Source organism: Pyrgilauda ruficollis, unplaced genomic scaffold (genome assembly GCF_017590135.1).
Source record: "Pyrgilauda ruficollis isolate IOZ18807 unplaced genomic scaffold, ASM1759013v1 scaffold48, whole genome shotgun sequence".
Lineage (NCBI taxonomy): Eukaryota > Metazoa > Chordata > Aves > Passeriformes > Passeridae > Pyrgilauda > Pyrgilauda ruficollis.
In genome coordinates, this window is record NW_024526377.1 from 3,006,219 (window position 1) to 3,030,773 (window position 24,555).

At 50.6% G+C, this 24,555-nt stretch overlaps 1 protein-coding gene across 1 annotated transcript in view; it reads left to right on the forward strand.

The window, feature by feature from the left end:
* CUNH1orf109 (chromosome unknown C1orf109 homolog) overlaps window positions 1-1,886 on the forward strand; it is a 2,071-nt gene extending 185 nt beyond the window's left edge. The window contains 3 exon segments of the mRNA XM_041479449.1: window positions 1-225; window positions 319-440; window positions 789-1,886. The exon segment at window positions 1-225 is cut by the window's left edge and continues 185 nt beyond it. Of these exon segments, the coding sequence (XP_041335383.1) occupies window positions 1-225; window positions 319-440; window positions 789-856 (415 nt within the window). The 3' untranslated portion in view covers window positions 857-1,886.
* The last annotated feature ends 22,669 nt before the right edge of the window (window positions 1,887-24,555 follow it).

A 24,555-nucleotide genomic window follows, 5' to 3' on the forward strand; every position in this document is an offset into this window, starting at 1 on the left:
GGGCGGGGGGCGAGGGCCCGGCTGACCTCGCTGTGCCGGCAGGGAGGAGCTGCGGGCCGTGCGGGACGCCGTGGGGGCCGCCGGCAGCGCTGTGCTGCGGCTCCTGGAGGAACCGGGCCCGGCCGAGCTGGGGCTGGCCCTGCTTCTGCGGCGTGGGCCGCGCTGCCCCTCGCTGGCCGACGTGCTGGAGGGGCTGCAGGACGTGGAACGCTACTACCGGCACCTGTATCCTGCTGGGGGTCTCTGGGCAGGGCTGGGGGTGTCAGGGCAGTGCTGGGGGGGCTGTTCTGTCCTTGTTGTCCTTAACCAGGTGCGAAGGTACTTGGAGAGCAAACTGCTCCTGCAGCGCCTCAGCCTGGACAGCCTGGCAGACGTGGAAGCCCTGCCGCAGTCCTGGGAGAGGATTTTGGAGCGTTACAAGGAAGATGATGTTGTTCAAGGTAGTTCTGTGTGTGAAGAGCCGAGGGGTGTTTTCCAGGGCTCCTGCTGATGTCCCCTGGCCGTGCTGGCTCCGCTGGTCACAGCAGCAGTGGGTGACCTGCTCTGAGATCTTTGTGACCTGCTGTGAGATCTTGATCAGCTTCAGCTGAAAGTACTCATCCTCACGCCTGGGCACAGCTGGAAGCAGCATCCTCCCTCACAGTGTGGCAAGGGCTCAGTGAACTATTTCACTGCTCAGTTAGTTTTACCCATACTTTTTTATTGCCTTTAGGAACAAGTTTTTGGGAGTACAGAATACAGGTAAAGCACATTCAGCTGACAGGGTTGTTGTTTTCTCTCTGTCTCAGATACACTCCTGAAGGTCTCACTGTTTGTGGAGAACCATCATGAGGTGAGCTGCTCGCCTGGCTCCTGACAGGGCAGCAGGGACTGGCACTGACCAGCCTCTGGCACATTCTGTCATGCTGCAGAGGGGATGAGGAAGCTGAATGGAAGCTGAACGAGTTAGCCTCAGCATGAAGTGCTTGAACTGTACCATTTTCAAGTGGAAATGGCCTTGGTCTGTGAGGAAGAGGCTGAGCCCAAAAAGCTGTGAGGATAGAAGGGAGTCACCTCCAGCTGGGGAACTTGTCCTTTCCCTCTTCTGCCTAGCCTGTTTTGTGTCATGGTAAAAATGTTGATTCTTATTTACATGAGGTGCTGCAGATGTGTGAGTGTAATAGAGTCCTTCAGGCTGGTGCCATGAAAGATATTTGGGCTCTCTCCTTGCAAATAAAGAAAACATGTCAGATCGGGGTTTACAAACAGTGCTCACCTCACAGTGTGTTTGCAATCATCCCAGCTGGGCATGGAGGAGGAAGGAAGCAAATCTGGCGTGAAGATGTCATTATGGAGGGGCACAGATGCCCAAGTTCTGACACAAACACGGGCAGCTTTCAAGGGTGAGCAGTACACTGCTCTGTTTCCACTGAAATCAGTCTTAAAATTTCACTCTCTGGCAGCTACTGCTGACAGTTCAGGGACACCTTTTGTTGGCCTTGGCATTGATCCTCTGAACATTCCCAGGAAGCAGTGGGTGTTTGTCTCTCAGCTCTGTGTTTGTGAAGGAGCTGCAGCTTCTTAGAGAAAGCCAATAAAGAATTGCATGGGACACGCTGTGGGTGTGGTGCTTGTGCTCACATTTCTGTGTCCCCAACCCAGGGCGTCCCCGTGGCCTCCTGAGGGCACTGCATGTCCCATGAACACAGGGGGAACAGATTGGGGTGCTGGGGAGTGCCAAGGGTGGGAAAGGGCTGGCTCAGGGCTGGGGCTGCCAGTGCTCCCATCAGGGATAGGGGATTCTTGTATTTGTGAGGTGCCCCGTGGCAGGAAGGAAATGATAAATCTGACTCCATGTTCTTAGAAGGCTAATTTATTATTTTATGATCTATATTATATTAAAGAATGCTATACTAAAACTGTACTAAAGAATACAGAAAGGATACAGACAGAAGGCTAAAAAATACTAAAGAAAACTTTTGACTCTTTCCAGAGCCCCGACACAGCTTGGCTGTAATTGGCCAATAAGTCAAAAACAATTCACATGAAACCAATGAAACAATCGCCTGCTGGATAAACAATCTCCAACCACATTCCAAAGCAGCACAACACAGGAGAAGCAAATGAGATAATATTGTTTTCCTTTTTCTCTGAGACTTCTCAGCTTCCCAGGAGAAGAATCCTGGGCAAGGGATTGGTCCAGAAAATATGACGGTGACAGGGGATCACGAGTTGTAGCTGCAATTCTTCACACACAGTTGTAATTGCAAAGAAAACCACCTGCAAAGAAAGCCTGCTCCTGGCACTGGGTGCCCTGGCCAGGGAGGAGGTGAGGTGGCTTCTGCTCCTGGCTCTCGTGGCTGTGCAGCCTTGTGCTCCCTACACAGGGTTTGGAGCATGGCTGATGGCTCAGGGTGAATCAGGGGTGTCATCTCACAAACCAGCATGGCATGGTGAGCTTGGATGCAGAATAGTTTTTGCATGAGTGCATGCTGTACAACCCTTCAACATCCCTCTTCTGCCAGCCTCTCTTCAGGACAGCTGCCCAATGAAGAAATGGATTTAAGTCCTGGGAGATGTTCAGCACAGTTCAGTGGTGGCCCTTTGCTGCTTCCAGATGTTTGGCCCCTGATGTCTGTCTGTGCTAACAACAGCCCTGCTAAAAGTGCTGAGGGAGCTTTCTGCATTGAAAGTGGCCATGCCCTGACTCTGACTGACTGAAATGGGGTGGAGGAGGTGCTCATTGAAGTTTTGGTGTGATTAATTACTCTGTGCTGTTCCTGGGCCATGTCATCAGCTGCATTTGTCTGCAGCGTTCTGTGGGGTGTGAGTCTCTGCATCAGAGCACTCTAACTGGGCTCAGCTGGGGGCTTGTTCCATTGCAGATCTGATCTTCTGCCAGGATGGCTGCCAGAGACCCCATAGCTAAGGAGGACAGGGTTCCTCGTGTGTGCAGACCTCCCTTCAGCTGGTGTTTGCCCAGGAGTCACTGGGGGTTCCAGGGCTCCCCCATGAGCAGAGCCAGGGTGGGCATTCAGCCTTTCAGTGTCACACAGTGTTCCACCACAGGCAGGTGGAAAGGCTGCTCCTGCTCCTCCTTGCCTGACAGATGAAGGGCTGAGTCAGACCCCTGCTCACAGCACAGGGATATCTCTGGAAGTCACATTTCCCTTCCTGAGTACTGGGACAGGAGGGAGGTGAGTGAGAGCAGCAGCTGCTGCAGCTGCCTGGGGAGCCAAATACAGGGTCAGGGTGATGCCTTTTCCTTGGTCCTCAAATTAAGAGCCAGACACAGTTAAGGGATAAAGGGTTTTTATCTTGGTGTTTAATAAGGATCCTATGGTGCAACACTTCATCAAGGTGGAGTATGCTGAAATGTACACCTGAGAGATTGTGTATACAGTTTTATAGATTTTGCAAATTAGTATATCTAATAAAGATTCTTTGATGAGAGGCTTGAATGAACAGCGTGACATTTTCTCATCTCAAAGTATTCCCTCTTGGATGGGTTTAATCTTATTTTATAGGATGTATTTTAGATAGGACCTTGGTTTTTCAAGATAGCATAGGACTTTCCAGCTTTCACCTACAAGGCCTTTAGGATGTTTGGTTTTCTGGCTTAGCAGAATACCAGGACTATGTTAAGTTATCAGACTTAAGGAATTACAAGTATTATATGTATTCTAAGAGCACTGAGAATACATAAAAGGTATAGAGAAGATCTGTAAAAGATATATAAAAGGCAAAAATTCATCATGGCATCAAGGGGCTCCAGCCTGTGCCATGTCTTAGTGAGGCTACGGGTAAGGCACCACTAAGGGCTCTGAGACCAACTGGTAAAATAAATGTAACCATAAAACCTAATACAAGTACCCTTATTTTTGGAGTAGAGCTCTTAAAGTATTCTTGTACAGAGATCTGTCTTTGAGGAATGCAATAAAATGCAGTTAGCAGCTGGAGCTACCTTGTTAAAGGAAAATTGTCAGGAAACACAAAGCTCACACTTTGATTTTCAGCTTTACCTCCTGCTAACTCCATTGGAAAACAGTTATTCTTCACTTACAGGAAAAGCACAAACTAAATTCAGTTACTGAAGCCAAATGCCCACAAAAATTTATAAGGAGCACCTGACTTTTGTATGGTTGTTTTGTTTCCTCCCATAGGGGTGGGCACTGGCTTCTGGTGCAGTGGGGCCTTTGCAGTTCTGCTTAGAAATGGGGACCTACTCTTGGTAACACCAGACTTCCAGAACAAACCCAAAAGCTTTGCTTTTGAAACAGATTTCAAAACTGTGTGTATTACAAGAGTTCACAGTTATGGAAAAGACAAAGGATTTGGCACCTGAACTGAAGTGTAAAGTGACTCAGAGGCAGAAATATGTGATAAAAAGCTTTGTGATTAATTTAACAAACCGAGTATGGGTTTCACAAGTCCCTATGGTTTTTGAGCTTATTCTTTGAGACTTTCATCTTGGCCTAAAGCAGAACTCCTTTGTGACTTTGCTGAGGGGCTGCCTGAGTACTTATTTGCTCTGAAATACAGCAAACATTCTCCCCTACCTGTTAGTTGGCTTTTTTGCTGTTCCCCAGTCTCAGCTCAGTGTTTCTCTAGTGCCTGTGACTTTGTCACAGCTTTTGCCCTGTTGAGCTCCAGGGAGGGGCAGATTCTGCTGATCTGATGGGTGTGCAGTGAGTGGGGAATAGTTCTGTGCTGTTGGAACCCCACGGTCCAGGAGTGGGGATGTGCTGGAAGGATGAACCTGCCTTGTTGCCCTGTACTTCCACCACCTCCCCACGTACCAGTGCCTCCCCACACATCAGAACATACAGAAATATTAAGCATCTATTTAATTTCCCAACAAAGCACCCTGAGATTCAGTTCTCCTCTGTCCCCCAGCATACCACAGCTGTCTTCACTGAGGCTGACATGGGATGGCTCCCTGTTCTCCCTGGTCCTTCTCTCCACAGCCCAGACAGTCTCTAGGCTGCCTGGGGAAAGCAGAATGAAGAACATCAAGCCAGTAAGTCTCCTAACCATTCTGCTATGTGAGGAATGAATCCAAGAGCCTTTGCACACTATTAATCTTTTCCAGTTCCTAAGAAAGCAAACGATCTCCTCCCGCTCACATAAATTCAACCTCTCTCTCCAGCTTCTCCCCTGGTGTTTGAACTGTTAGCCAAGAGCTTTATTAAAACCTACAAGATGCAGTTTTGTTCCTCACTGAATCCTAAACAACTGTGCTAGATGGAGAAGAAACATTTGGTGCTGTCAGCTTTAGAGCATTTTTGTGTGTAGTCCATGGCCACTTGTCAGCCAGGGACCAGCCTCAGCCCCACACTGAGCCCAACAGAACCTTTGCTCTGCTCCCCTGGGGCTGGGAGGTAAATTCAAGCTGGCCAAACCTCACGGCCTCATGTCCCAAAGCTCCTGACAATGATCCATATGGGGGCAGCAGAAGGGGTGTTCCCCTGCATGCAGTGTGCTCCTGTGGCACCTTGCCCTCCTGTGCCAATATCTGCAGCTTGCCAGTGGCCCTGGGGACAAGCTGTGCCCTGGCAGCTTTCCTCCTCTCCTGCTCTGAGTGAGAGGCTTCTGCTACCAACCCTGTGTCTGTCCCCTTGGCATGACCCAGCCAGTGCCACCACTGGGGTGTGGGCAGCAGGGGATGGTCCCCAGGTGTGGGGTGAGCAGAGAAGCTGCAGCTGGTGCTGGGCAGCTGTGGGTGTGCTGGGACAGCCAGGTGAGGCTGGCAGGTCCTGTGGGGGCAGCAAAGGTGAGGGGCACACCAGAGTCCTGCCAGCTGCCGTGCATCACGCTGCTCCTTGGCACATCATGCAACGTGTCACAGCCTTCTCCCTTTCGTTTCCTAACATTCCCTCAGTCTGAAACTCATCAACCAGTGCTGAGAGAAAACATTCACAGATGAAGCCAAAGCAGAAGTGAGCAAAGCTGTTCCTTTGGCTGGATTCCTCCAGCTCCTTGTGTGCCACTGCTTGGTTTGAGCAAGAGCCACCTTCGCCTGCCCTGTGCACATGAGCCATGGGGAGGGGACAGCAATCTCCAGCTGCTGTGGGGGAGAGCTCTTGTTGTGGCTTTGCCAAGGAGAACTCCCTTTCATGGTACAGTCCTGGTACCTCTGCCCAAACCCCAGGGAAGGGGGTGAGAGCAGGTTGTGTGAGAGGAGACAAGGCTATGGAGCACGGCTTGCACAAGGAGTGCTTTTAAACTTCATAAACCTACTTGTGAGTCAGATGGCAGGAGCAGCAGAGGGGAGAAGTGGAGGGTGAGAAAGTCAGTACAGTTGAACCCAGAGGAGAAGCAGCCTGAAGCAGCTCTGGAACCAAGAAGCCTGCGGCTGCTCTGCTGGAAGCAGGGGCTCAGACAGTGACAGAAAGTTCTGCTCATGAGGAACCTGAACAGGAGCCCCAGTGCAAGCCCCATATGGGGAGCCCAGAGCTCACAGGGGCTGAGCCCTGGCACAGGGGGGTTTGGGCAGTGCTGCCCCACCCTGTGCTGCTGGGGTGCCACAGCCCCCTGCCTGCTGTGTGGGAAGACAGGGAAGCAGGCATGTGGAAAAGCCCCAGAGGTGAATAATCCAGCTTTCACTGGACATGGCTCCCCCAGCTCTGAAAGGCTTTTTGGTCGGGTTTAATGAGATTAGTCTGTGAGCTCTGGAGATGTCAGCCTGCTGGCAGCTCCCTGTTCAGTAGTTCCTCGTGTGCCAGGGAATGATGTTCATTTCATTGGCCTTGACTCCGCTGGATCAGGCTGTTGCTCTGCTTCTCAATTAGCTGCATCTGCGTGGCAGTAATGAGCTGGAGGTCACACAGCCCAGAGAGGGGTGCTGAAAAGTTCACTTGTGGAAGGGAGCTCTCTGTGCCCTCACCCAGGGGATGCTGGGGCTCTGCACCCAACCTGGCCCCTGTTCTCCCCGGGAGCCCCACTGGGGTCCAGTCCCACTTATTGCTGCCGCGGTGACACTGCACAGCTTGCTCTGTGCTGGAGAGGCTGTGTTTGTGAAAGCTCAATCTGGGTCTGTGCTGACATTATTGAAGCTACTGGTAATAAAACATGTCACTACAGGGGCCAGGACCACATCCGATCCTGCAAAGGGAAAGCAAAAATCCAAACAAAACCCAAAACCTCCAAAGAGCTCTAACCAAGCAATGCTGACGGTAGGGCTGGATTTCCAGGGATGCAGACCCCACTCCTGCCACCCTGCCAGGATGAGAGGCACCTTCTGGCCCTGCTGGGCTGGCCCTGCACACGGCAGTCACAGCTTCCCAGTGCCACATCCTTATGCATGTGCCGAACCCTCCCTGTAGTGCAGGGAACTACAAATAAATGCTGTTGATGCCTCTACCCTCCCGTCAGGGATTAGGACATGCTGGAGCAATTTGCATGGGGACGAAACTTGGAAGAAATGGCAAAGCTGAGGGAATATGATATTATTTATTATTGCCAGTTGCAAGGGAACAGCAGCAGCCTCCAAACTTGTATAACTCTGGAACACGACTATTATTAGAACGCAAAGTTAGCAAGCAATTAGCTAATTGCAATTCACATTGTCTGTTGGCAATTATAAGGAGAACAGTTATAAAGCCCAACAGATGGAACTCAAATGGGTCAGTCTCTCTCTTCCTGTTTTATTTTTTCCAACCCCAAAAGGCATTTGCTATGAGCTGAACTCAGGTTCTCTCTAGGGCTCATGAAAGCAGCCAGCCTGTGAGTCAGTGTGCACCGGGGTCCCTGCAGGTCACACTCCTGCACCCCAGCCCTGCACATGGAGCTTGTCCTGTCCAGACCTTCCCAAATGACCCAGTTTTGAGGCCAGAGAGTTCAGCTAAAAGCACTGTGGTTTCCATAATTTACTGTCTGTGGTGGTGTTTTTTAGTGGCCGTGGAAAAGTGAGGAGCAGAGAAATCCAGCTGCAATTTGTCTTTGTTCCCATCTAGTTCTTCATGGCTGTACAGCTTCAGGTAATACCTTCCCTTCCCTCTCCAGCAGTGACACAAACTGACGGTGCCTCCCTGAGCATGATTTCTAAATCTCTTGGCGTTATTTGAGGGATTTTCATTCCCTTCTGAGGCTGAGTCAGAAAAGGGATCTCTGCAAAGATGAGCAGGCAACAAAGCAGTGCTCTGCTTCCCCTCTCCTGCAACAAAAGATACCAGCAGAACAGCTCCCACAGGGCAGAGATTATCTCACTGCTTTTGTTAGAAATGCCTGGGTGATGCAGCACGAGGACATGACAGAAGGGTAGAACATGAGCCCTGGACTCGAGAGATTGCTCAGTGCTTGGTTTACATCTGTTTAACCAAACACAGGTGCTCCTACCTGTGACACTTTGCTGTCCTCTGGGTGGGATTTGGGCTCTCAGTTCAAGGGGTGCTGTGACAGGTGTCTGCTGAGGGTCATGCCTCAGGTTTAGCTTTTCTATTTTTCAGATTCTGTGCTGCTTTAATGTGTAGTTCTCAGCTTCGCCTCTGTTCTAGGTCAGCCTTCTCAAGGTATCAAGGGGGTGAGAAATTATCATCTACCTGTCAAGCATTTCTCTGCTGAAGCATGGCAGGGTCCAAGCTGTGCACACAGATCAGGGTGTTTGACACCAGAGGCAACAAGGGGCACACATGACAACCCCAATACCCCAAGTGTTGCAGCCTGGCACGTGCCAGCCTGTTCCTCCGGTTTACAGCACATGCAGGAGTGTGGCAGCAAGGCTGCTCTGACACGTGGAAACTCATCCTGCATTTCAGATTCATGGAAACTCATCCTGCATTTCAGATACCTTTTTAGAGTACGGACCAGTACAGGCAGATTTGGCCTTGAAAGGAAACATCACAGAACGTATTCTGAGGAAATATTTCACTAAAGAACCTCATATCTGCTTTCAGATGCTTTGTGGCCATGGAAGAAACTTTGCCCTTTATCCTTCCTGAATGTTGGTGATGCCAATGACTATGACAAAAGAACATCCTTGTTTTGGGTCAAGCTGATACAGACACAGAGACAGCTGGGTGATCTGAAACAGATTAGCCTCAGCAATATCAATTTCATAAATAGCAATACAAACCCACTGCACACCTTTGGCTGATATTAAACAGGGGATGGGCTGGAATTTGTCTCAGAGCAAAGGCATTACAATGAAATGGAAACATAAGGATTTACTTAGGATCCCAGGTTTCCCATAGGAGGCAGTTTATGTAGTGCCCATTTATTAAAGACAAATGCTATCATTTGGAACATATCTCATGGAGAGCAGGGGACTGGCTGATGCAGGGGAGCAGTAACTGGAGATGGAGCTTTGTATTTACAAGCCGTTGTTTTCAACAGGCTCTGCATGTTCTTCCAGGTGTGATGAAAGCTGCCAGGTGCCCCAGGGTCTGCCAGGAGCCCTGGCCCTGGCCTCCCACCGTGCACAGCCCCACGAGGGCCCTGACCCAGGTGAAACATGCTGGACTTCAATGAGTATTTAACAGCAGACAGAAAGATAATCTGGTTATCAGAAGTCAGGCAATCATGGGCTAAAATAAGCAGGTATGGATGGGGGCCCAGCTCTGGCTCCAGGTGCTGAGCCTGCTCTCTGCTCCAGGAATCCCTTGAAATGAGAGCCAGCTCCCGCAGAGCATCTGCTGGTGATACCTCAGGTTTTAGCTTTTTTGTTTTTCAGATTCTGTGCTGCTTTAGTGTGTAGTTCTCAGCTTCATATTAGGAGATGGTGAGCTCTCTTCACAGAGTAGGAGACAAAACAATTCCTGCTCTAGCTGGGGACCAAGGACAAATGATCCAAATCTCAGGCCCAAGAACAGGAACAACGTGGACTGAAGAGAGAAAAACAAGAAGGATGGGACTGCAGGGGCTAAAGCTGGAATTGAACAATTAACTCCAATAGGCAAATGGAGCAGAGCTGATCGCAGTGAGAGACCCCGTGAGCGCTCATGCATTTTGTGCCCATTTTGGTTCATCTTGGGTGTAGCCCTGGCTGGGCTCTTGTGCTGCCCAAGGTGGATCCATTGAGGCCTTCTAACAAATCCCTACTTTATTCTTGAACTCTGTCCAGTCTCTGCTCTAGCTCAGCCTCCTCAAGGCTGAGCTGGGGCTAGAGGAGACCTTGGCCAAGGAGCAGCAGGGACAAGGTTGCTCACCTGTGCCCAGGACACGTGGCAGCTGCACATGTCACCTCCTCACAGCTCCTGAGGCTCTGCTGTCTCTGATTTGGGGTCCTCACTCAAAAAGCTTCAGAGGGATGTGCCTTTTGGAGGGAGACCCTCCCTGGCTCAGCTTGTTCCTTTTGAAGCCCACTGGGGTCAGCACGGGCTAGGCACCAGTCTGGTGTTCCTTTCCTTTGATGAGTGAGTGGTTCTGAACTAAAGGGCAAATGCTGAACAGGAACAACTGCTGTTACCGTCACATCTACAGGCACCTTTGGCTCAGGTATTCACCTGGAAAGAAACAGTGTCCAATCAATCAATTGAAAAAAATTGCCTTTCTGAAAACTTTCTGGATGGGTCCTGGCATCCCAACAAGATTGCTCTTTGTTCTTTTGAGATCACAATCCAGGACAGGCCTATCCTTCCTGGGCAGCAGCAGGTAAAACTACATGACTTGGGAAGCACAAATTCTACTCTTTGCATGTAGGAGAACTTTCTGCCTCAATGCAGGATGGCATCTGCAACCATGAATTTGAATAAATTCTATATTTATGCTCCATCCAGCTTTTAGTACATCAGACAAAGCATCCATATGGGACAGAACAGTAAGTCCTGCATGTGTTTCCCCTCCCATGTGATCATAGGGATCTGACATCTAATGCCACTGCTCCTTTTCCTTACAGAGCTCCCAGAGGTCAGCAGGAAGAAGCCGTGGATTCCTTTTGGGTAAAAAGCAGCTCTGGAGCAAGAGAGGTTTGGGATCTCTGCCCACTCCTCATGCTGGGTACTGGGGGGGAGACAGATCCCCCTGCAGTGTGCCAGGGAGGAAATGTGGGCTGTAATTTAGGGAAGAATATTGGCATTGCTGTGACCCCCCCCAGTGAGCACTGCAGGCATTGGGGAACCTCCTGTCAAGGTACAGGCACAGGAAAAGGTGCTGGGCTCGAGAGCCGTCACTCAGCATCCCTTAATGAGAAAATCAAACCTTGTCCCACAAAACTGCCTGCTGCAGGTGGCTTGACCCTGGGAATGTAGCTGAGGGAAGATGTCCATCTGTGCTGAGCCTGCCTGGCCCCTGCACAGAGTGGAAAAAACTCCCAAAAACCAAATGGTATCAGACAAAGGATCTCCTAACTGCCTTATCCTGCCAGCTCCACATCTGGGAGGAGAGCAAGAGGGCAGAGAAGTGCACTGCCTGCCTGCCTGCACCGTGCAGACAGGCTGGTGACAGCTCAGCAATGTAAATGATGCATAATAAGCCCTAAATAAAGTGTGAGGAACATGTTTGGGATCAGCAAATCCATTCTGACAAGAAGAAGCAAAGGAATGAATTCCGTTTTCCCAAACAGACTGCTAAGTCATGGAATAAATGTAATCTAATCCCACAGAAAAATGGCTACTGAAGATTTCTAGCTGGAGTCTCCCTGCTCTGCTCCATGGGGACACTGTGCACCAGGGAACAGGGGCAAGGAGAGCTGAGGAGGAGCCTTGGGAGTGGGGGCCACATTCTCCTCCTCAAAATGCTCAGGTTCTATTGGAACCACTTTGTGCACTCACATTTACAGCCAGGTCTGTCCCATTTCCTTACATTCCCCCATCAGCCATTTATCACCAGCAAGGGGTGGCTGGAGCCAAATGCTCCCCTGACCTTCAAGAGCCCTGTGAGCCTTCCTTCTCTGCTTAAGTGGGAGACTTAAGATAAGCCCAGAGTAGTCTCAAATAAACACATTGAGCTGATGGGTTACAGGCTGCGCTGGCCAGCTGAGGAGAAGGGGATTCTCTTCACAGTTCTGTTGGTGCTGTGGAGTTTCTTGTCCTCACAGGACAGGCAGGCCAGAGAGCCACTGGAGCACTTCACAGCAGGACAGTGGAGGCCATGACCAAAGGCAAAGAGCCCAGAGCACTCTCCTGGGGTGACTTTAGGATGCTCATAGCCCCATTTGTCTTTTTAGCCCAGAAATAAGTTTTGCAGCTTTAGGACTCGTTCTGAGAGCAAAGAGGGAGAAGAAGAAGTGCACAGTTTGTTTTCAGACTCTGCACTCACCCCTCCACCTTCCTGCTCCTGTGCTGTCTGCAGCACGGACAGACAGACAGCAGGACAGAGCTCTCCTTTGCTTTTAGTTCGTTTTTTAGCTCACTGAGGCAGAGAAGTTCTCTGGACTGTGGTTTTTCTTTTTCTTGGACCTGTTTAAACCTGCTCTGGACTGAACACCCAGAAGAACTCCAGCAGCTCCACCTGTGGCCACTGGGCCTGGGCCTGGGCCTGGGCCTGGGCCTGGGCCGGGGCATTTCCAGCACTGGAGAGACTGATAAGGGTCTGATAACAGACTGATAACAGACTGAGTGAGCAGAGCTACAGCCCATGGAGGGCACTTTCTCAGCTTGTAATCTCTTTTGGAGCAGCAAGAATTTTTATTGTTTGATATTGCTCATTTTTTTTGTGCTGGTGAACACTTTACCTGTTAAATAAACAGATTTTCCCACTTTTCTTCAAGAAAATAGTTTTCCTGGACCAGTTAGAGAAGGGGCCACTTGAATTGGTTTTCTAGAGGAAACCTCTTTAGGGGTTTTCCTCCCAAAATTGCCCTAAACAGGACAAGCAGCCATGGAGCAGCAGCCGTGCTGGGAGGAGCTGTGGGACCTCAGGGCTCCAGGGCTGCCCTGGGAGCAAGGACAGCTCTGTGCTCCATGCAAGGTGTGATCTGACCCAGCTTTGCACTCTTAATTTTCCATGGGTTTCTATTCCCACTCCCCCTGCTGAGCAACCTCCAGGCAGGTACATATTTTCCATGGAAAATGCATTTTTTTGTCTCTGTGCCCACACTGGGAGGTGCTGAGGCTGTTGCTGTGGAGGCTGCAGGGAATGGTCCTCCCTGGACTGTGAGTCTTTAAGCAGTTGTTTTATGTTCTTTGTTGCCCTTTCACTTGAGCGGGGGCCAAAAAGGTGGGATCCAGATTGCAGGTGTGTTTCTGGTACTTATTTTCTGTTTGGGCTGCTCCTGGCCTTTGTGGCAGCAGTGAGGGTCTCTCACCCTCGCCAGGCCTTGGGAGCCCCCCGGGCTCTGCAGGTTGACCAGGCAGCTGTCCCAGGACACGAGGCTGCACTGACAGCACGAGATGCAGCCTTGGAGCACAGCAGGCTGCCAGGACACCTCATCAGATGGAGATTGCCTCTTTGTTCCTCTGAAAACCACAAAAAAAGAGTTTCTCCCGTCACAGTTCACTGATGCCCAGACAAAGATGATGTGAAATCTGTGGGAAGACTTATTTTATTACAATATAGGAATGCACAGAACCAGATGTTTAAGCTTAGCTGTGGCTCCTCCATGTCCTGCTGTCCCTGCTCAGGGAGCAGGGTGATGTACAGCACTCTGAAAGTGAGACAGCACTCTGTGCAGGTCTCCAAGAGCTGCTTGGAGTCAGGGCCATGGCCACTGGAGGTCCCCTGCATCCCTCTGTGCCACAGGGCCTGCTGCAGAGGTGTCACATTCATATTTTCTGAAAAATCCCTTTGCCCAGGATTTTTCTCCTGGGAAGCCGAGAAGCCTCAGAAAAAAAGAAAACAATTCTTATCTCATTTGCTTCTCCTGCGTTGTGCTCATGTGTGGAATGTGTCTGGTGATTGTTTACCCACAGGTGACTGTTTCATTGGATTCTGCTGTGAGTTGTTTTGACTTTTTGGCCAATTGGTGCCAAGCTGTGTCAAGGCTCTGGAAAGAGTCACGAGTTTTCATTATTATCTTTTTAGCATTCTCTAAGTATCCTTCCTGTATTTAGTATAGTATAGTTTACTATAATATAATATAATATAATATAATATAATATAATATAATATAATAATAAATTAGCCTTCTGAGAACATGGAGTCAGACTCATAATTCCTCCCTTCATTGGGGCACCCTGCAAATACACACAATGCTGGCATGGTGGAAGAGCAGGTGCCCCTTGGTGACCCCAGCCTGGCTCCCAGGAGCAGCCCCAGCCCAGCCCCTGCAGGTGCTGCTTTGCAGGCTCCCAGCCCCTGCTGCCTTTCCGTGGCCTCCTGAGGCCAAACCCTGCTCCTGGTTTTCTCTTTGTCTCTGCTGCTTCTCCGCTGAGTTAAACCCATCCGAGTCCCAGCCAGGGCTGTGTTCTGGTGGGATCTGGGAGCCTGCAGATGTTTTGCAAGAGCTGGGACAGCCTCCCCAGCCTGCCAGGCTCTGAGCCCAACCCGGCAGCTTTGGCTCCCCAGGCTGCAGCAAGCAGGCAAGGCTCACACGCACGTCCAGCCTGCCAGCCTTGTTTGTTTCTCCAGCAGCCAGAATTTCATCTTTTCCACCTCCACGCTGCCAGGAGAGCCCTCATGCACTGCCCTGACACCTCCAGGGTTTATTTCCAGCTGAAGCACGCTGCCTCCATATGTGCTCCTGCTGCTGGCTGCTGGTGATTAAGTTGGTGCTGTTGTTGGTCCCCCTGCCTCCATTCAGAAGTTGGCAGTCATTAAAAGCTCATTCATCTTGGGAGCCCAGTGGCAATTACAGCCTCTCCTTCGGGATGGGTTAACTCCTGCTCTCCCACCAGCCCGAGGGGCAGCAGCCACGCCTGGTTCTGATTAACGTGATGCAGAAAATCCAGCTCCCCACTCTGCTCAGGGAGAATGGAGAGGGAAAGGGGAAAACAGTGAAAATTGCCTGGAGGCAGGAGATGAGCTGGGTTATTGTGACCCTGCACAGAGCTGTGGGCACTGCATCTCCTCACTGGGAAGGCCAGAGTCCTCACAGAGGGGCAGTGACTGCAGCAATGATGGGAGAGGGGTATTTCCCCAGCAGGCCTTGTAAAATTAAATTCTAAAATTGTCAATCTGATCACCCCTCATTGCCTTCCCAACTGTCAAGGTATTCTTGGCTATTAGAGGAAGGACTGGCAAATGTTTGTGGAGAATTTCAGGGACCATTGCCCAGGAGGTTGAGGCTGTGAGTAAGGAATTCACTGCCCAGAGAAGTGCAAGGCTCACACTGATTCCAATTCCAGTTGCAGGAGGGGCTGCTCCCCTGGACATGGTCGCTTTAACAGAAAACTTCAGCAAATCAAGTGCTCTGAATTGCCCCTGGGTAGAAAACTCCCAAAGCACATGGATTATAATGACCAGGAAAGAGCGAGCTGAGGGTTTGTGGCCCCTGAGCAGACTGTTTGTAATTTCTCTTGCTCCAGAGGTTCCCTCCAGGCTGCAAGTCAGAGCTAATGCTAAAAAAATATTTTTTATGCAAGACCAACTCTGAAGTGAAATAGAGAAACATACAAAGGAATCTCAATTGACTATCTGGCTCTGACACTCCTGAAGCTCGTGGCTATTTATCTCTGTCCAAAAGTGTGCTTTAAAGACACAACAGGAATCTTCCTTTGGGGAGAGAAAGGAGTGTATGTCTGCCCTTCAAATGTCAAATCAAACACCAAAGATATGGGAAGCACATAAACCTTGAGAACAAACAAGCTCACTCCATACCTGAGATGAAGCTTGATTTTGGATGCAGAAATGTGTTTATTTTCTTGGAAAGAAGCAGGCTCTGGCCTTTCAGATGTTACAGATTTTCTCAAGGGAATAATTTTCCTAGTAAACCTTGTTCCTTCTGTAATCCTTTGTAGCAACTCACCGAGTCATGCTGCCCTTGCTTTAAAAATACGTTTTCAAGGCCCATTAGCAAATTCACAGGTTTTTTTTTTTTTATACACTGAGAATTAAAGTGAAAACATAAGACCCAGCAAACTATTTTAGCTTTATATACAGGCTCCCCAGTAAACAAGTGTTGCAAGAGCCTGTGTGCTGCCGGCAGAGCAGAGGGATGGGAAACAGAATGTGGTCACATGTGGTTTTATTCAGCGAGTTATTTATATAATCTGAAGTATAGTAACAATGTCCTTGGATCCAGAGTCTCCCAGCTCTGCAGTCCCTGCTGCTGGTGCCTCTTAGCTTCTCTACATGGACACCCCTGAGCTCCCAGTGCTTCACTTCCACGTGACACTGCCCCATTCAAGGGCCTGATTCCTGGGAGTTTGGATCCTCAGGGCTCTGGGACACATTTCCAGAGCTGCATCCTCCCATAGCCCAGCATCCTACACCCTGTACTCCTTGGGTACATCATCCTGAACCCTGGAAATCACTGGGTACACCATCCTGCATCCTGTGTGATCTGATCCAGATCTGTACTCACTGGGTACATCATCCTGCACCCTGTACTCCCTGGGTACATCATCCTGAACCCTGTACTCACTGGGTACATCATCCTGCATTGTGTGTGATCTGATCCAGATCTGTACTCATTGGGTACATTATCCTGCATCCTGGTACTCACTGGGTAGATGCTCCTGTGTCCTGGTCCTGCCCTGCTACATCATCCTGGTGCTCCACACGGATGCTCAGCATCACCTGAGGCTGGGCAGGAGAGTGCTGTGACAATGTCTGAAGGACAGCAGGTCCCAGGAGCCAGCACAGCCTCATGCTCCCTGGTTCTTACCTCTCTCTGCCTTCTCAAAGGCCCAGTTTATACCTAGACATGTCCAAAAGCACTGGGACTCCATCTCCTGACTTTCTCTGCATTCCCTGGCATACAGCATTATTGTATTTGTGGGGTGCCCTGACAAAGGCAGGAATGATGAATCTGACTCCATGTTCTCAGAAGGCTAATTTATTATTTTATGATACTATATTATATTAAAGAATGCTACACTAAACTATACTAAAGAATACAGAACGGATACTTACTGAATGTTAAAAGATAATAATGAAAACTCGTGACTCTCTCCAGAGCCCCAATACATCTTGGCACTGACTGGCCAAAGAGTGGAAATAACCCTCACCAGAATCCAATGAAACAATCACCTGTGGGTAAACAATCTCCAAACACATTCCACATGCAAACAAAACACAGGAGAAGCAAATGAGATAAGAATTGTTTTCCTTTTCTCTGAGGATTCTCAGCTTGCCAGGAGAAAAACCCTGGGTGCAGGGATTTGTTCAGAGGATGTGAATGCCACACAGCATCTGTTCCTCTGCCTTCCCACAGCCACCCCACGAAGGGATGATCCCTGGTGTGATGGGCTGTGCTGCACGCCGTGTCTGCACGCCCTGGGGTGGGCAGGCAGCCCAGCAGCACCCCGGGCTCCCTGCCAGGGTACAGGACGGGCACCCAGCTCAGCTGCATGGACTCTGCAACACTGCAGACTAGTGGCACGGCAGGAGATCAGCTGGGGCTGGGAAGGGCCAGAGCAAACCTGAGGCAAACACCTGATCCATTCCCTCTGAAAAAATGTCTTTAATCCTGCTGGAATTAGAGGTTGTGGTCAGCCATTCTCCAGGCAGGTGAATGGAATTCTTTATTGTGCCTATTTGGTTATATCTTGGATAGCAATAAGGATTATCCTCGGATTTTTGTGTCTCACTCAGAGCCCCCAGCACATGTTTATAATTTTCTTCTTCCTTTCAGGCAATGCCAGCAATCTCCTGAAGTTCTTAAACTGAACCTGTGAAATTTAATGGCTGGACAGTGGATCTGACTTATTCCTCTAAAATTCAAATGTGCTTCTTGTGCTGATTTATGATCTCTTTTCTCCAGCAAAATATCCACTGTATTTTATCTCTAGTATTTCTCATGTGATTCTGTGTCAGAAAGGAAGGTCAGGCACGCCACTGCTCTGAATTTCCAAGGAGCAGCAGTAGGTGGCTGGCTTGGATTTCTTTAGTCTGTTTTGTGCTTGTTTGTGCAGGCAAAGCCCTCTTCATGGCAGGGACAGTCAGAGCCCTGGCTGGGCAGGTCCTGTCCCTTGGCCCTGGTGCTGCAGGCACAGCAGGGGCAGGGTGGGGTCTGGGGCAGAGCTGCTGGCACTGCCCAGGCCCTGCTCCCTGCTTTGGAGCTGCCCAGGCACTGGTGCTGTGTCCCAGCACACGCAGCTCAGCCATCCTGCTCCACTCTTGGCTGCTTTTCTGTTATGAGCCAGGGGTTTAAAACTTGAAATAACCATGGATAATTACCCAAATTGAGGGGGACGATGCTGCTTCTCTTCATGAGCCAAAAGAAAAGCAATTTATCATAGACATTCCATAGGTTTTCCTACCCTCACACACACACACACACACACACACACAGACACACACACATATACACACACACTCTGCTCCTGTGGAGCTGGCTGGGTGACTTGGGGCACTCAGGTGTTCTCATACCAGATTTTGGTGAACCTTTTGTGTCATGCTGTGTCCCTGGGGTGCACCTAAGGCTGGTGAGGGCAGCCAGCTTGGCTCTGGGGCTGCAGAGGGGTTACAGGCAGTGCTTGGTGGCAGGCAGGATGCTGAGCCCCATGAATCTGTAATTGCAAATGTGGAGTTGTGGTACTGAGGGAATTCAGTGAATCCACAGATTTCGTATGTCCACTGATCTTCTGTGGCCCATAAATGGTCTAAATACTGGTTCCTCTTGCCTGTGGCCAGGAGTTAGCTCTTGGGTTTTTGAATAAGAACTGGCATCATTTGGCAGCGGATTTGAGGCCCTGTGGAGTCATCAGCTCTGTTTCTCAAAAGCTTTTTTCAGAAGTAATTTCTTTCACTGAACCTTTAACTGCTGCCCTCATCCCAGCCCTGCCCTGCTCCTGTTGCATCCCCAGTCATCAGGTCCATGCCTGCTGTGGGGCTGCTCCCCTGCCTCCCAGCAGTGATTTAGGTCAGTGCTTTAGGGCAAACGGGCTCTGCTTCCCCACCCAGCACCGTGCACAGGTCCCAGCTCTCCTCCCCTGAAGAGCTGGAAGAGGCAGCAGGAGGTGGCAGTGCCAAGACAAGGAGCTGCCCCAGGAGGTTGCACAAGCAGAGGCTTTGCAAGAGGGATCCAGTGGCACCACCACGCACCAGCGTGTGCTGGGAGGAGCTGGCAGAGAAACTTCTTTTCTTTTCAAGTGGCCATCCCACCCCTGTCTCTGCCGTGGCCAAGTGTTTCCAGCTTTCAGAAGAAAAGACACAAGGCAATCTGCTGCTGTCCCCTCCACTGTGCCTGGGTGAGCTGTGGTGGCACTGGCACTGCCACCATCCCTGCTCCTGCCATGCCACTCCTGCCCTGAGTGGCCTCTCCTCCCTGCCAGTGTCCAAGGCAGAGGGGTGGCTGCTGCCTCCTTCAGCTGCCCAGCCCAGTGCTCACTGCCCAGTGGCCCTGGCACAGCCTTGGTGGCCATCAAGCCCAGGACCCGTGTCCAGGGACAGCCAGGCTCTTTTCCAGCCCAGCAGAAATCCACGGTTTGGCTCTCTGCTTCCTCCCATTCTGCCCAAGTTTATTTTCCTTGTTTTCTGTTTATGAGCTAGGGGAGTATCGAATTTCCCAAAGTCACTGCCATCCATTGCCACAGGTCTCGCACACAAAGACTCCCTCAATGCCAGGATCCAAGTTTTGCAATTGGACCGGTTCCCTTTCCCTTCAACCATTGTGGAAACAGCCTTTGTTTTGCTTCTGGATCTTGTTCCTCAGGCCCAAATCAAGGGCCACTGTCCAAGCCTGGGTTTTTTGAAATCCGATTTCACTGCTTTAATGAAAACAGCACATTTCAGGGGATGGGGCTGAGGTCCTTGAACAGTAGGATTTTTTCTGCAGGATTTGTATATCTGCAAATGCTGCGCTGTCCAGCCCTGCCAGCTCCCTGCAAACAGCAGGAACGGGAGGGACAGGGCAAAAATGCTCCTTGGAGACTTGTTAAAAGAGAAAGCTGGCTCAGGATCTCCATTCCAGCTGCAGACTGACAGCCAAGGTTGAACATCCTGTGTCCTCAAAGGGGCTGGGGGGCTTGGCAGGTGTGAGAGTCTCCCCAATGTGTGTGGGGAGCAGGCTGTGACAGTGGCTGTGGCCAGTGGGAGCCACTGTCATGCTCTGGCTCCTCCAGGGCCTCTCTGCCCCCCAGGAATGTGGCTCCTTTCACTGGAGTCACACTTGCCTCCAGTGGGAGATGCCTCTGCATCACGTCCTGGCAAGGGGCAGCCGTGCTCCTCTGTTCCATGCATGCAAGTGGCACCAACCTCAGCCTTTCCTGATGAAAACTCCATTTATTCTGGGCCTGTAGGAGAGGAATCCCCTCTAACTGCGTGCTCAGGCATGTGCTGAAACTGCCCTTGTGTGTGTCAGAGCCAGGGAACGGTTCTGTAATCGCCCATTTTTATTTAATTGTAACGCCTCTGTCCCACGAACTGTTCCAGATGCTCTTATGGTTCCTAGCTCTGGGCTCTAAACATGCTGTTCTCCTCACCCTGGTCCCCACCCTTCGAGCACAAACAATGGTTTTGCTGGTTTTTGAGCCTTTTTTGTGCCAACGGGATGTGGGGAGAGAATCCCCTTCATGCCAAATGCAGTTGATAATACAAAACAGGAAGGGAGCTGGATGCCAGCCTCAGAGGAGCTGGGCAGCGCGGGCCAGCGGGTGTCACCGTCACCCCGAGCATCCCAGGCTGCTGAGGGCAGGCAGGGGAAGGCTTGGGAAAGAGGAGTTTCACGGAGGAGTAGGAAGGGGAGGTTGGACCCCCCTGCAGCAATGCTCCCAAACCCCAGCTGCAGCTCCCAGTGGGTGCTGGCTGTTCCTGGTGAGCACCTGGCATGTGCAGGGGCAAGGGAACCTCCAGGTTCCACAGCAGCGTGGGCAGGGCCCTGTGCTGGGCACAACCAGTGCCCTGGGGAGGGGACTGAGGGTCTGAGTATGCTGCTGGCAGTGCCAGGAGCACCCCGTGCCACGGCAGTGCCACCACCTGTGTGTCACAGCCTGCCCGGCCAGCACCTGGCAGGTGCTGTGCCCATGCTGGTGCCACTGCTGCCCTTCTCAGGGGCTGTGGGCAGGTGACCCAGAGTCCCCTGGGCAGCTGCTCCATCCTTCCCTGTGCACAGCCCAGCAGCCCACTGCCACCTTTGCTGTTCTTTGGGGGATCAGTTGTCCTTGTCCCCATGCTGGTGGCAGAGGTGGGGATGCACAGCTCCAGATGCAGCTGGGAAACTTGTGCCATCAGTGCTGGAGCCACATGGGGCCAGTGGCCACAGGAAGGGGACCCTTGCTCCCAGGACAGATTGTTGCTCTGGTCTCTGCAGGTTCCCCCATCTCCTCTTTTATCCCTTCTTTATATATATTTCAGAATGATATAAATTCTCCGCTATGGACCCTGCTGGGTGAGCACAAAAGAGAACTTGCAGGCAGGCCCAAGAGAAAGGGAGGATGAAAAAAACCACAGGAGAAAATTAATAAAGCATTTGAGAAAGGGAGAGGATGCCTCGCTGGGAAAGTGTGTAGCACACAGGGCTCCCCAAAGCACATCAAAGCCTGACTCTGAAATTAGCCCAACTGATGGGAATGTAAAGCAGGGGATTCTCCCACTGAGCTGTGGATTGAGAGTCCCCCCCACAGGCTGCGAGGCACTGACATTTGTATTTATCCAGGCTCGAAGCTCCATCATGGAGCTTTTCAAAGGGCACTGCTGGGACCCAGCAGGCCTCCTCCCCAGCATGGCAAACATGGCACTTTTAATTACTGCTCTGCGCCGGCACATGTGCCCGACCCCCACACTAATTCTTGTTGCAATTACAGCGATCTAATTGAGTTTATTCACTCTCCGAAGCTTTTGTGTCTTTCTTCCTCGCACTCCCTGCCGGTGAGAGCCGGGGCTCCATTGATGGGGTAGGTAGGGACAGAGGCAGTGCCTGGTGCTGGCCCTGGAGCTTCTTTGTGTCCCCTGAGCTGCTGGGAAATGCCAAATCCCCCCCGAGGCAACGCCCTGCTGACCCCGGCGCCGAGCCTGGAGAAGCACTTTTACATTTTTATAGGAAAATTACTTCCAATTGACAGGGAAACGATGGCACCAGAGTGACACATAGGCTCTCCGTGGGCAGGGGAAGGATGAGTGTTCAACAGGGGTTTCAGACAGAGACTCTTGGCCCCGGGACATCAGAGAGCTTCTGCCCCCGTGTCCCCACCTCATCCCTCACTCTCTGCAGGTGCTCTGAGACTTGCCAGGTTCCCAACATGAAAATGCACCCACCCAGCAGGGAGGAGATGCTTTTGGAAGGGGGTTTCTGGCTGAGAGGGGTCTGTTCCAGCGAGCAGCAGCCCTGCCATCAGCAGGTGCCCAGCACTCTGTGCCCAGCAAGTGCCATCAGTGTCTAAATAATGTCCTTGTCACAGCTGCCAGCCGTGCCTTGCACCTGTGGCAGGTGTTGCAGTGGAGCCAGGACCTGGCAGTGTCAGAGAGTCCCAGGTGAGTCATTGGGAAGAGCCCCTGGGTGCTGCCCCTCCAGCTGTTTTATACAGTTTAATGTTGATGTCTACTGAGAACAAACAAACCCATTTGCAAGTTTCGCTTGGAAATAATTTGTCCAGAAAACAAACCAAAATCCACTTAATATTTTTTTTAATCCCCTTAGCTTTTGCATATCTTGGGAGTGAATTTTGCCTCCTCTTTTCCAGCATCACCTGCTCTTCCTTTTTTTGCCCTTCTTGCATTCTCTCTGGGTTACAGGGCCATGGTGGGACATGACATTCCAGCTCCAGGGGACTGCTGCCACTGCTCATCCCACTGACCTCTTACTTTTCAAGCTTATTTGATTAACAATAAGGAAAATAAAACTTGCTGATGCTCGAAATTAAAATTTCCTCATGCAATATGAGCTGAAGAAATGCTGGACCTTCTACAGGGAAACGAACAAGGCTCCCACCTGAGCCAGTGCCAGGCTGAGCTGGGGCCCCAGGGGCACCCCCATTCCTGGAGGAGAAGCTCTTGGAGAGCCTGATGGGAACGTCTGCCGTGGCTTCTGTGGATGCTCTTGAAGAGGGAGCGAAGCAGACACATGGTGACTGGCACCCAGCCCAATGAGGGAGGAGGGGGAGGAATTAACTCTCATTTAAGTCCACTTTTGTTGTAAATAAACTATAATCACTTCAAACCTTTTGCTTAATCAGAAAAGGCTGTTGAACATTAAGTAAACCATCGGCAGACTTGTCTTACTGCTGGATTAGAGATATTAAATGCCAGCAATGCTTGATTTTTTTAATCTGTCCTGCAGCTGCATTATTAAAACAAACACATTTGCAGACCTGCAAAAATCCAGAAATGAAAACAAAAGATGAGATTGAAGCTTTCCCAGAGGCCAGATCTGAAATCTGGATAATTTAAAAATCTACGTTTAGTCTTCATCTTTTGAACCAAATAATGGAGGGAAATGACACATAATAAAATTACCACTGGAATTAGCAGCACATTCCCTAACAAAGCCAGGTTAAAACTTAGGAATCCCTCTGTGCAGAGGCAACAGTTCTGGAGCCCTCTCAGTGCCCTGCTGGCACAGAGGACTCCTCTGAGCCCAGGTTTCTTCTGAAGAGAGCAAACAGCTCTGGCTGTAAAAATGATGCTGTTTTGTTCGGTTTTTTTTTTCAGGAACTGGTGGATTTTCTGAAAGCTCCAACTTCTGGACTCCAGAGTTTCCTGCAGTTCATTAAGTCTCACCTGTATTTGAAAAAATGAAGGTTTCTGGTTACCTTGGTGGCAGAGCAAATCTTGGAAGTGTGATGCCCAGGAGCCACAGAGCAGCCTACACTCATCATTTACTCAAGCTTTGAGCCCTCGTGCTGGCCAGGGAGCAGCTGATGGTGCCAGGAGCTCCAGGAGGCCACAGGGAGAGTGACACAGTGCCTGCTGGGCCATGAAACCCCAGTGCTCCAGAAGTGCCCCCCAGACAGGGACTGGGGACCCCTGAGGATGAGGCATGGCCGGGAGCAGAGCATGGAGTGCTGCCCTCGGCCAGGGTGTGAGCAGGCCCCTCCTTGCCTCGCCACTGCCACCCTGCCCACAGCTCTGGCATCCTTTTGTTCCTCCCTCCAGCCCTGGGGACAATAAAACCCGATTTTAAGGGAACCAGGGGAAGATGCCAGCTTGGCAGGGCTGGGCATGCTGGGACGTGCTGCTGTCTCAGGGCAGCAGAGTTACAGAGAGTGTCTGTCACTGACAGGGATGCCAGCCAGCAATTTATTTTCCACATTAATTTTGATTATGAGTTCTTATATGGTTGCAGAGCCCAATTTTCAAAAGGGAAGTTTCCACCCCCTACACACAGGACAAAAAATCAGATTGACCTAAAGTTGTTCTTTCCTAAATTTCTTGTGGAATCTTGGCTGGATACAAGTTGTCTCAAATGCAATTACACTGTCATAAATAATTTTCCACCTCTTTTTTCCGTCTCAACCATCCCGCTCCCCTGCGGTCAGTGGAAATTTCCCCCTTTTATTAGGTTAGACTCATTGGCACTGAGAAAAACTCTGCTCATGGCATCATTGTCTGCTTCGAGCCAAATCCTCGGAGATTTCCCTCCCACTAACACAAAAGCTGGGGCCAGGGCTGGATCAGGGAGCCTGTAGCGGGGTGCTGCCCTTCCACAAGCCTGGAGTGTCC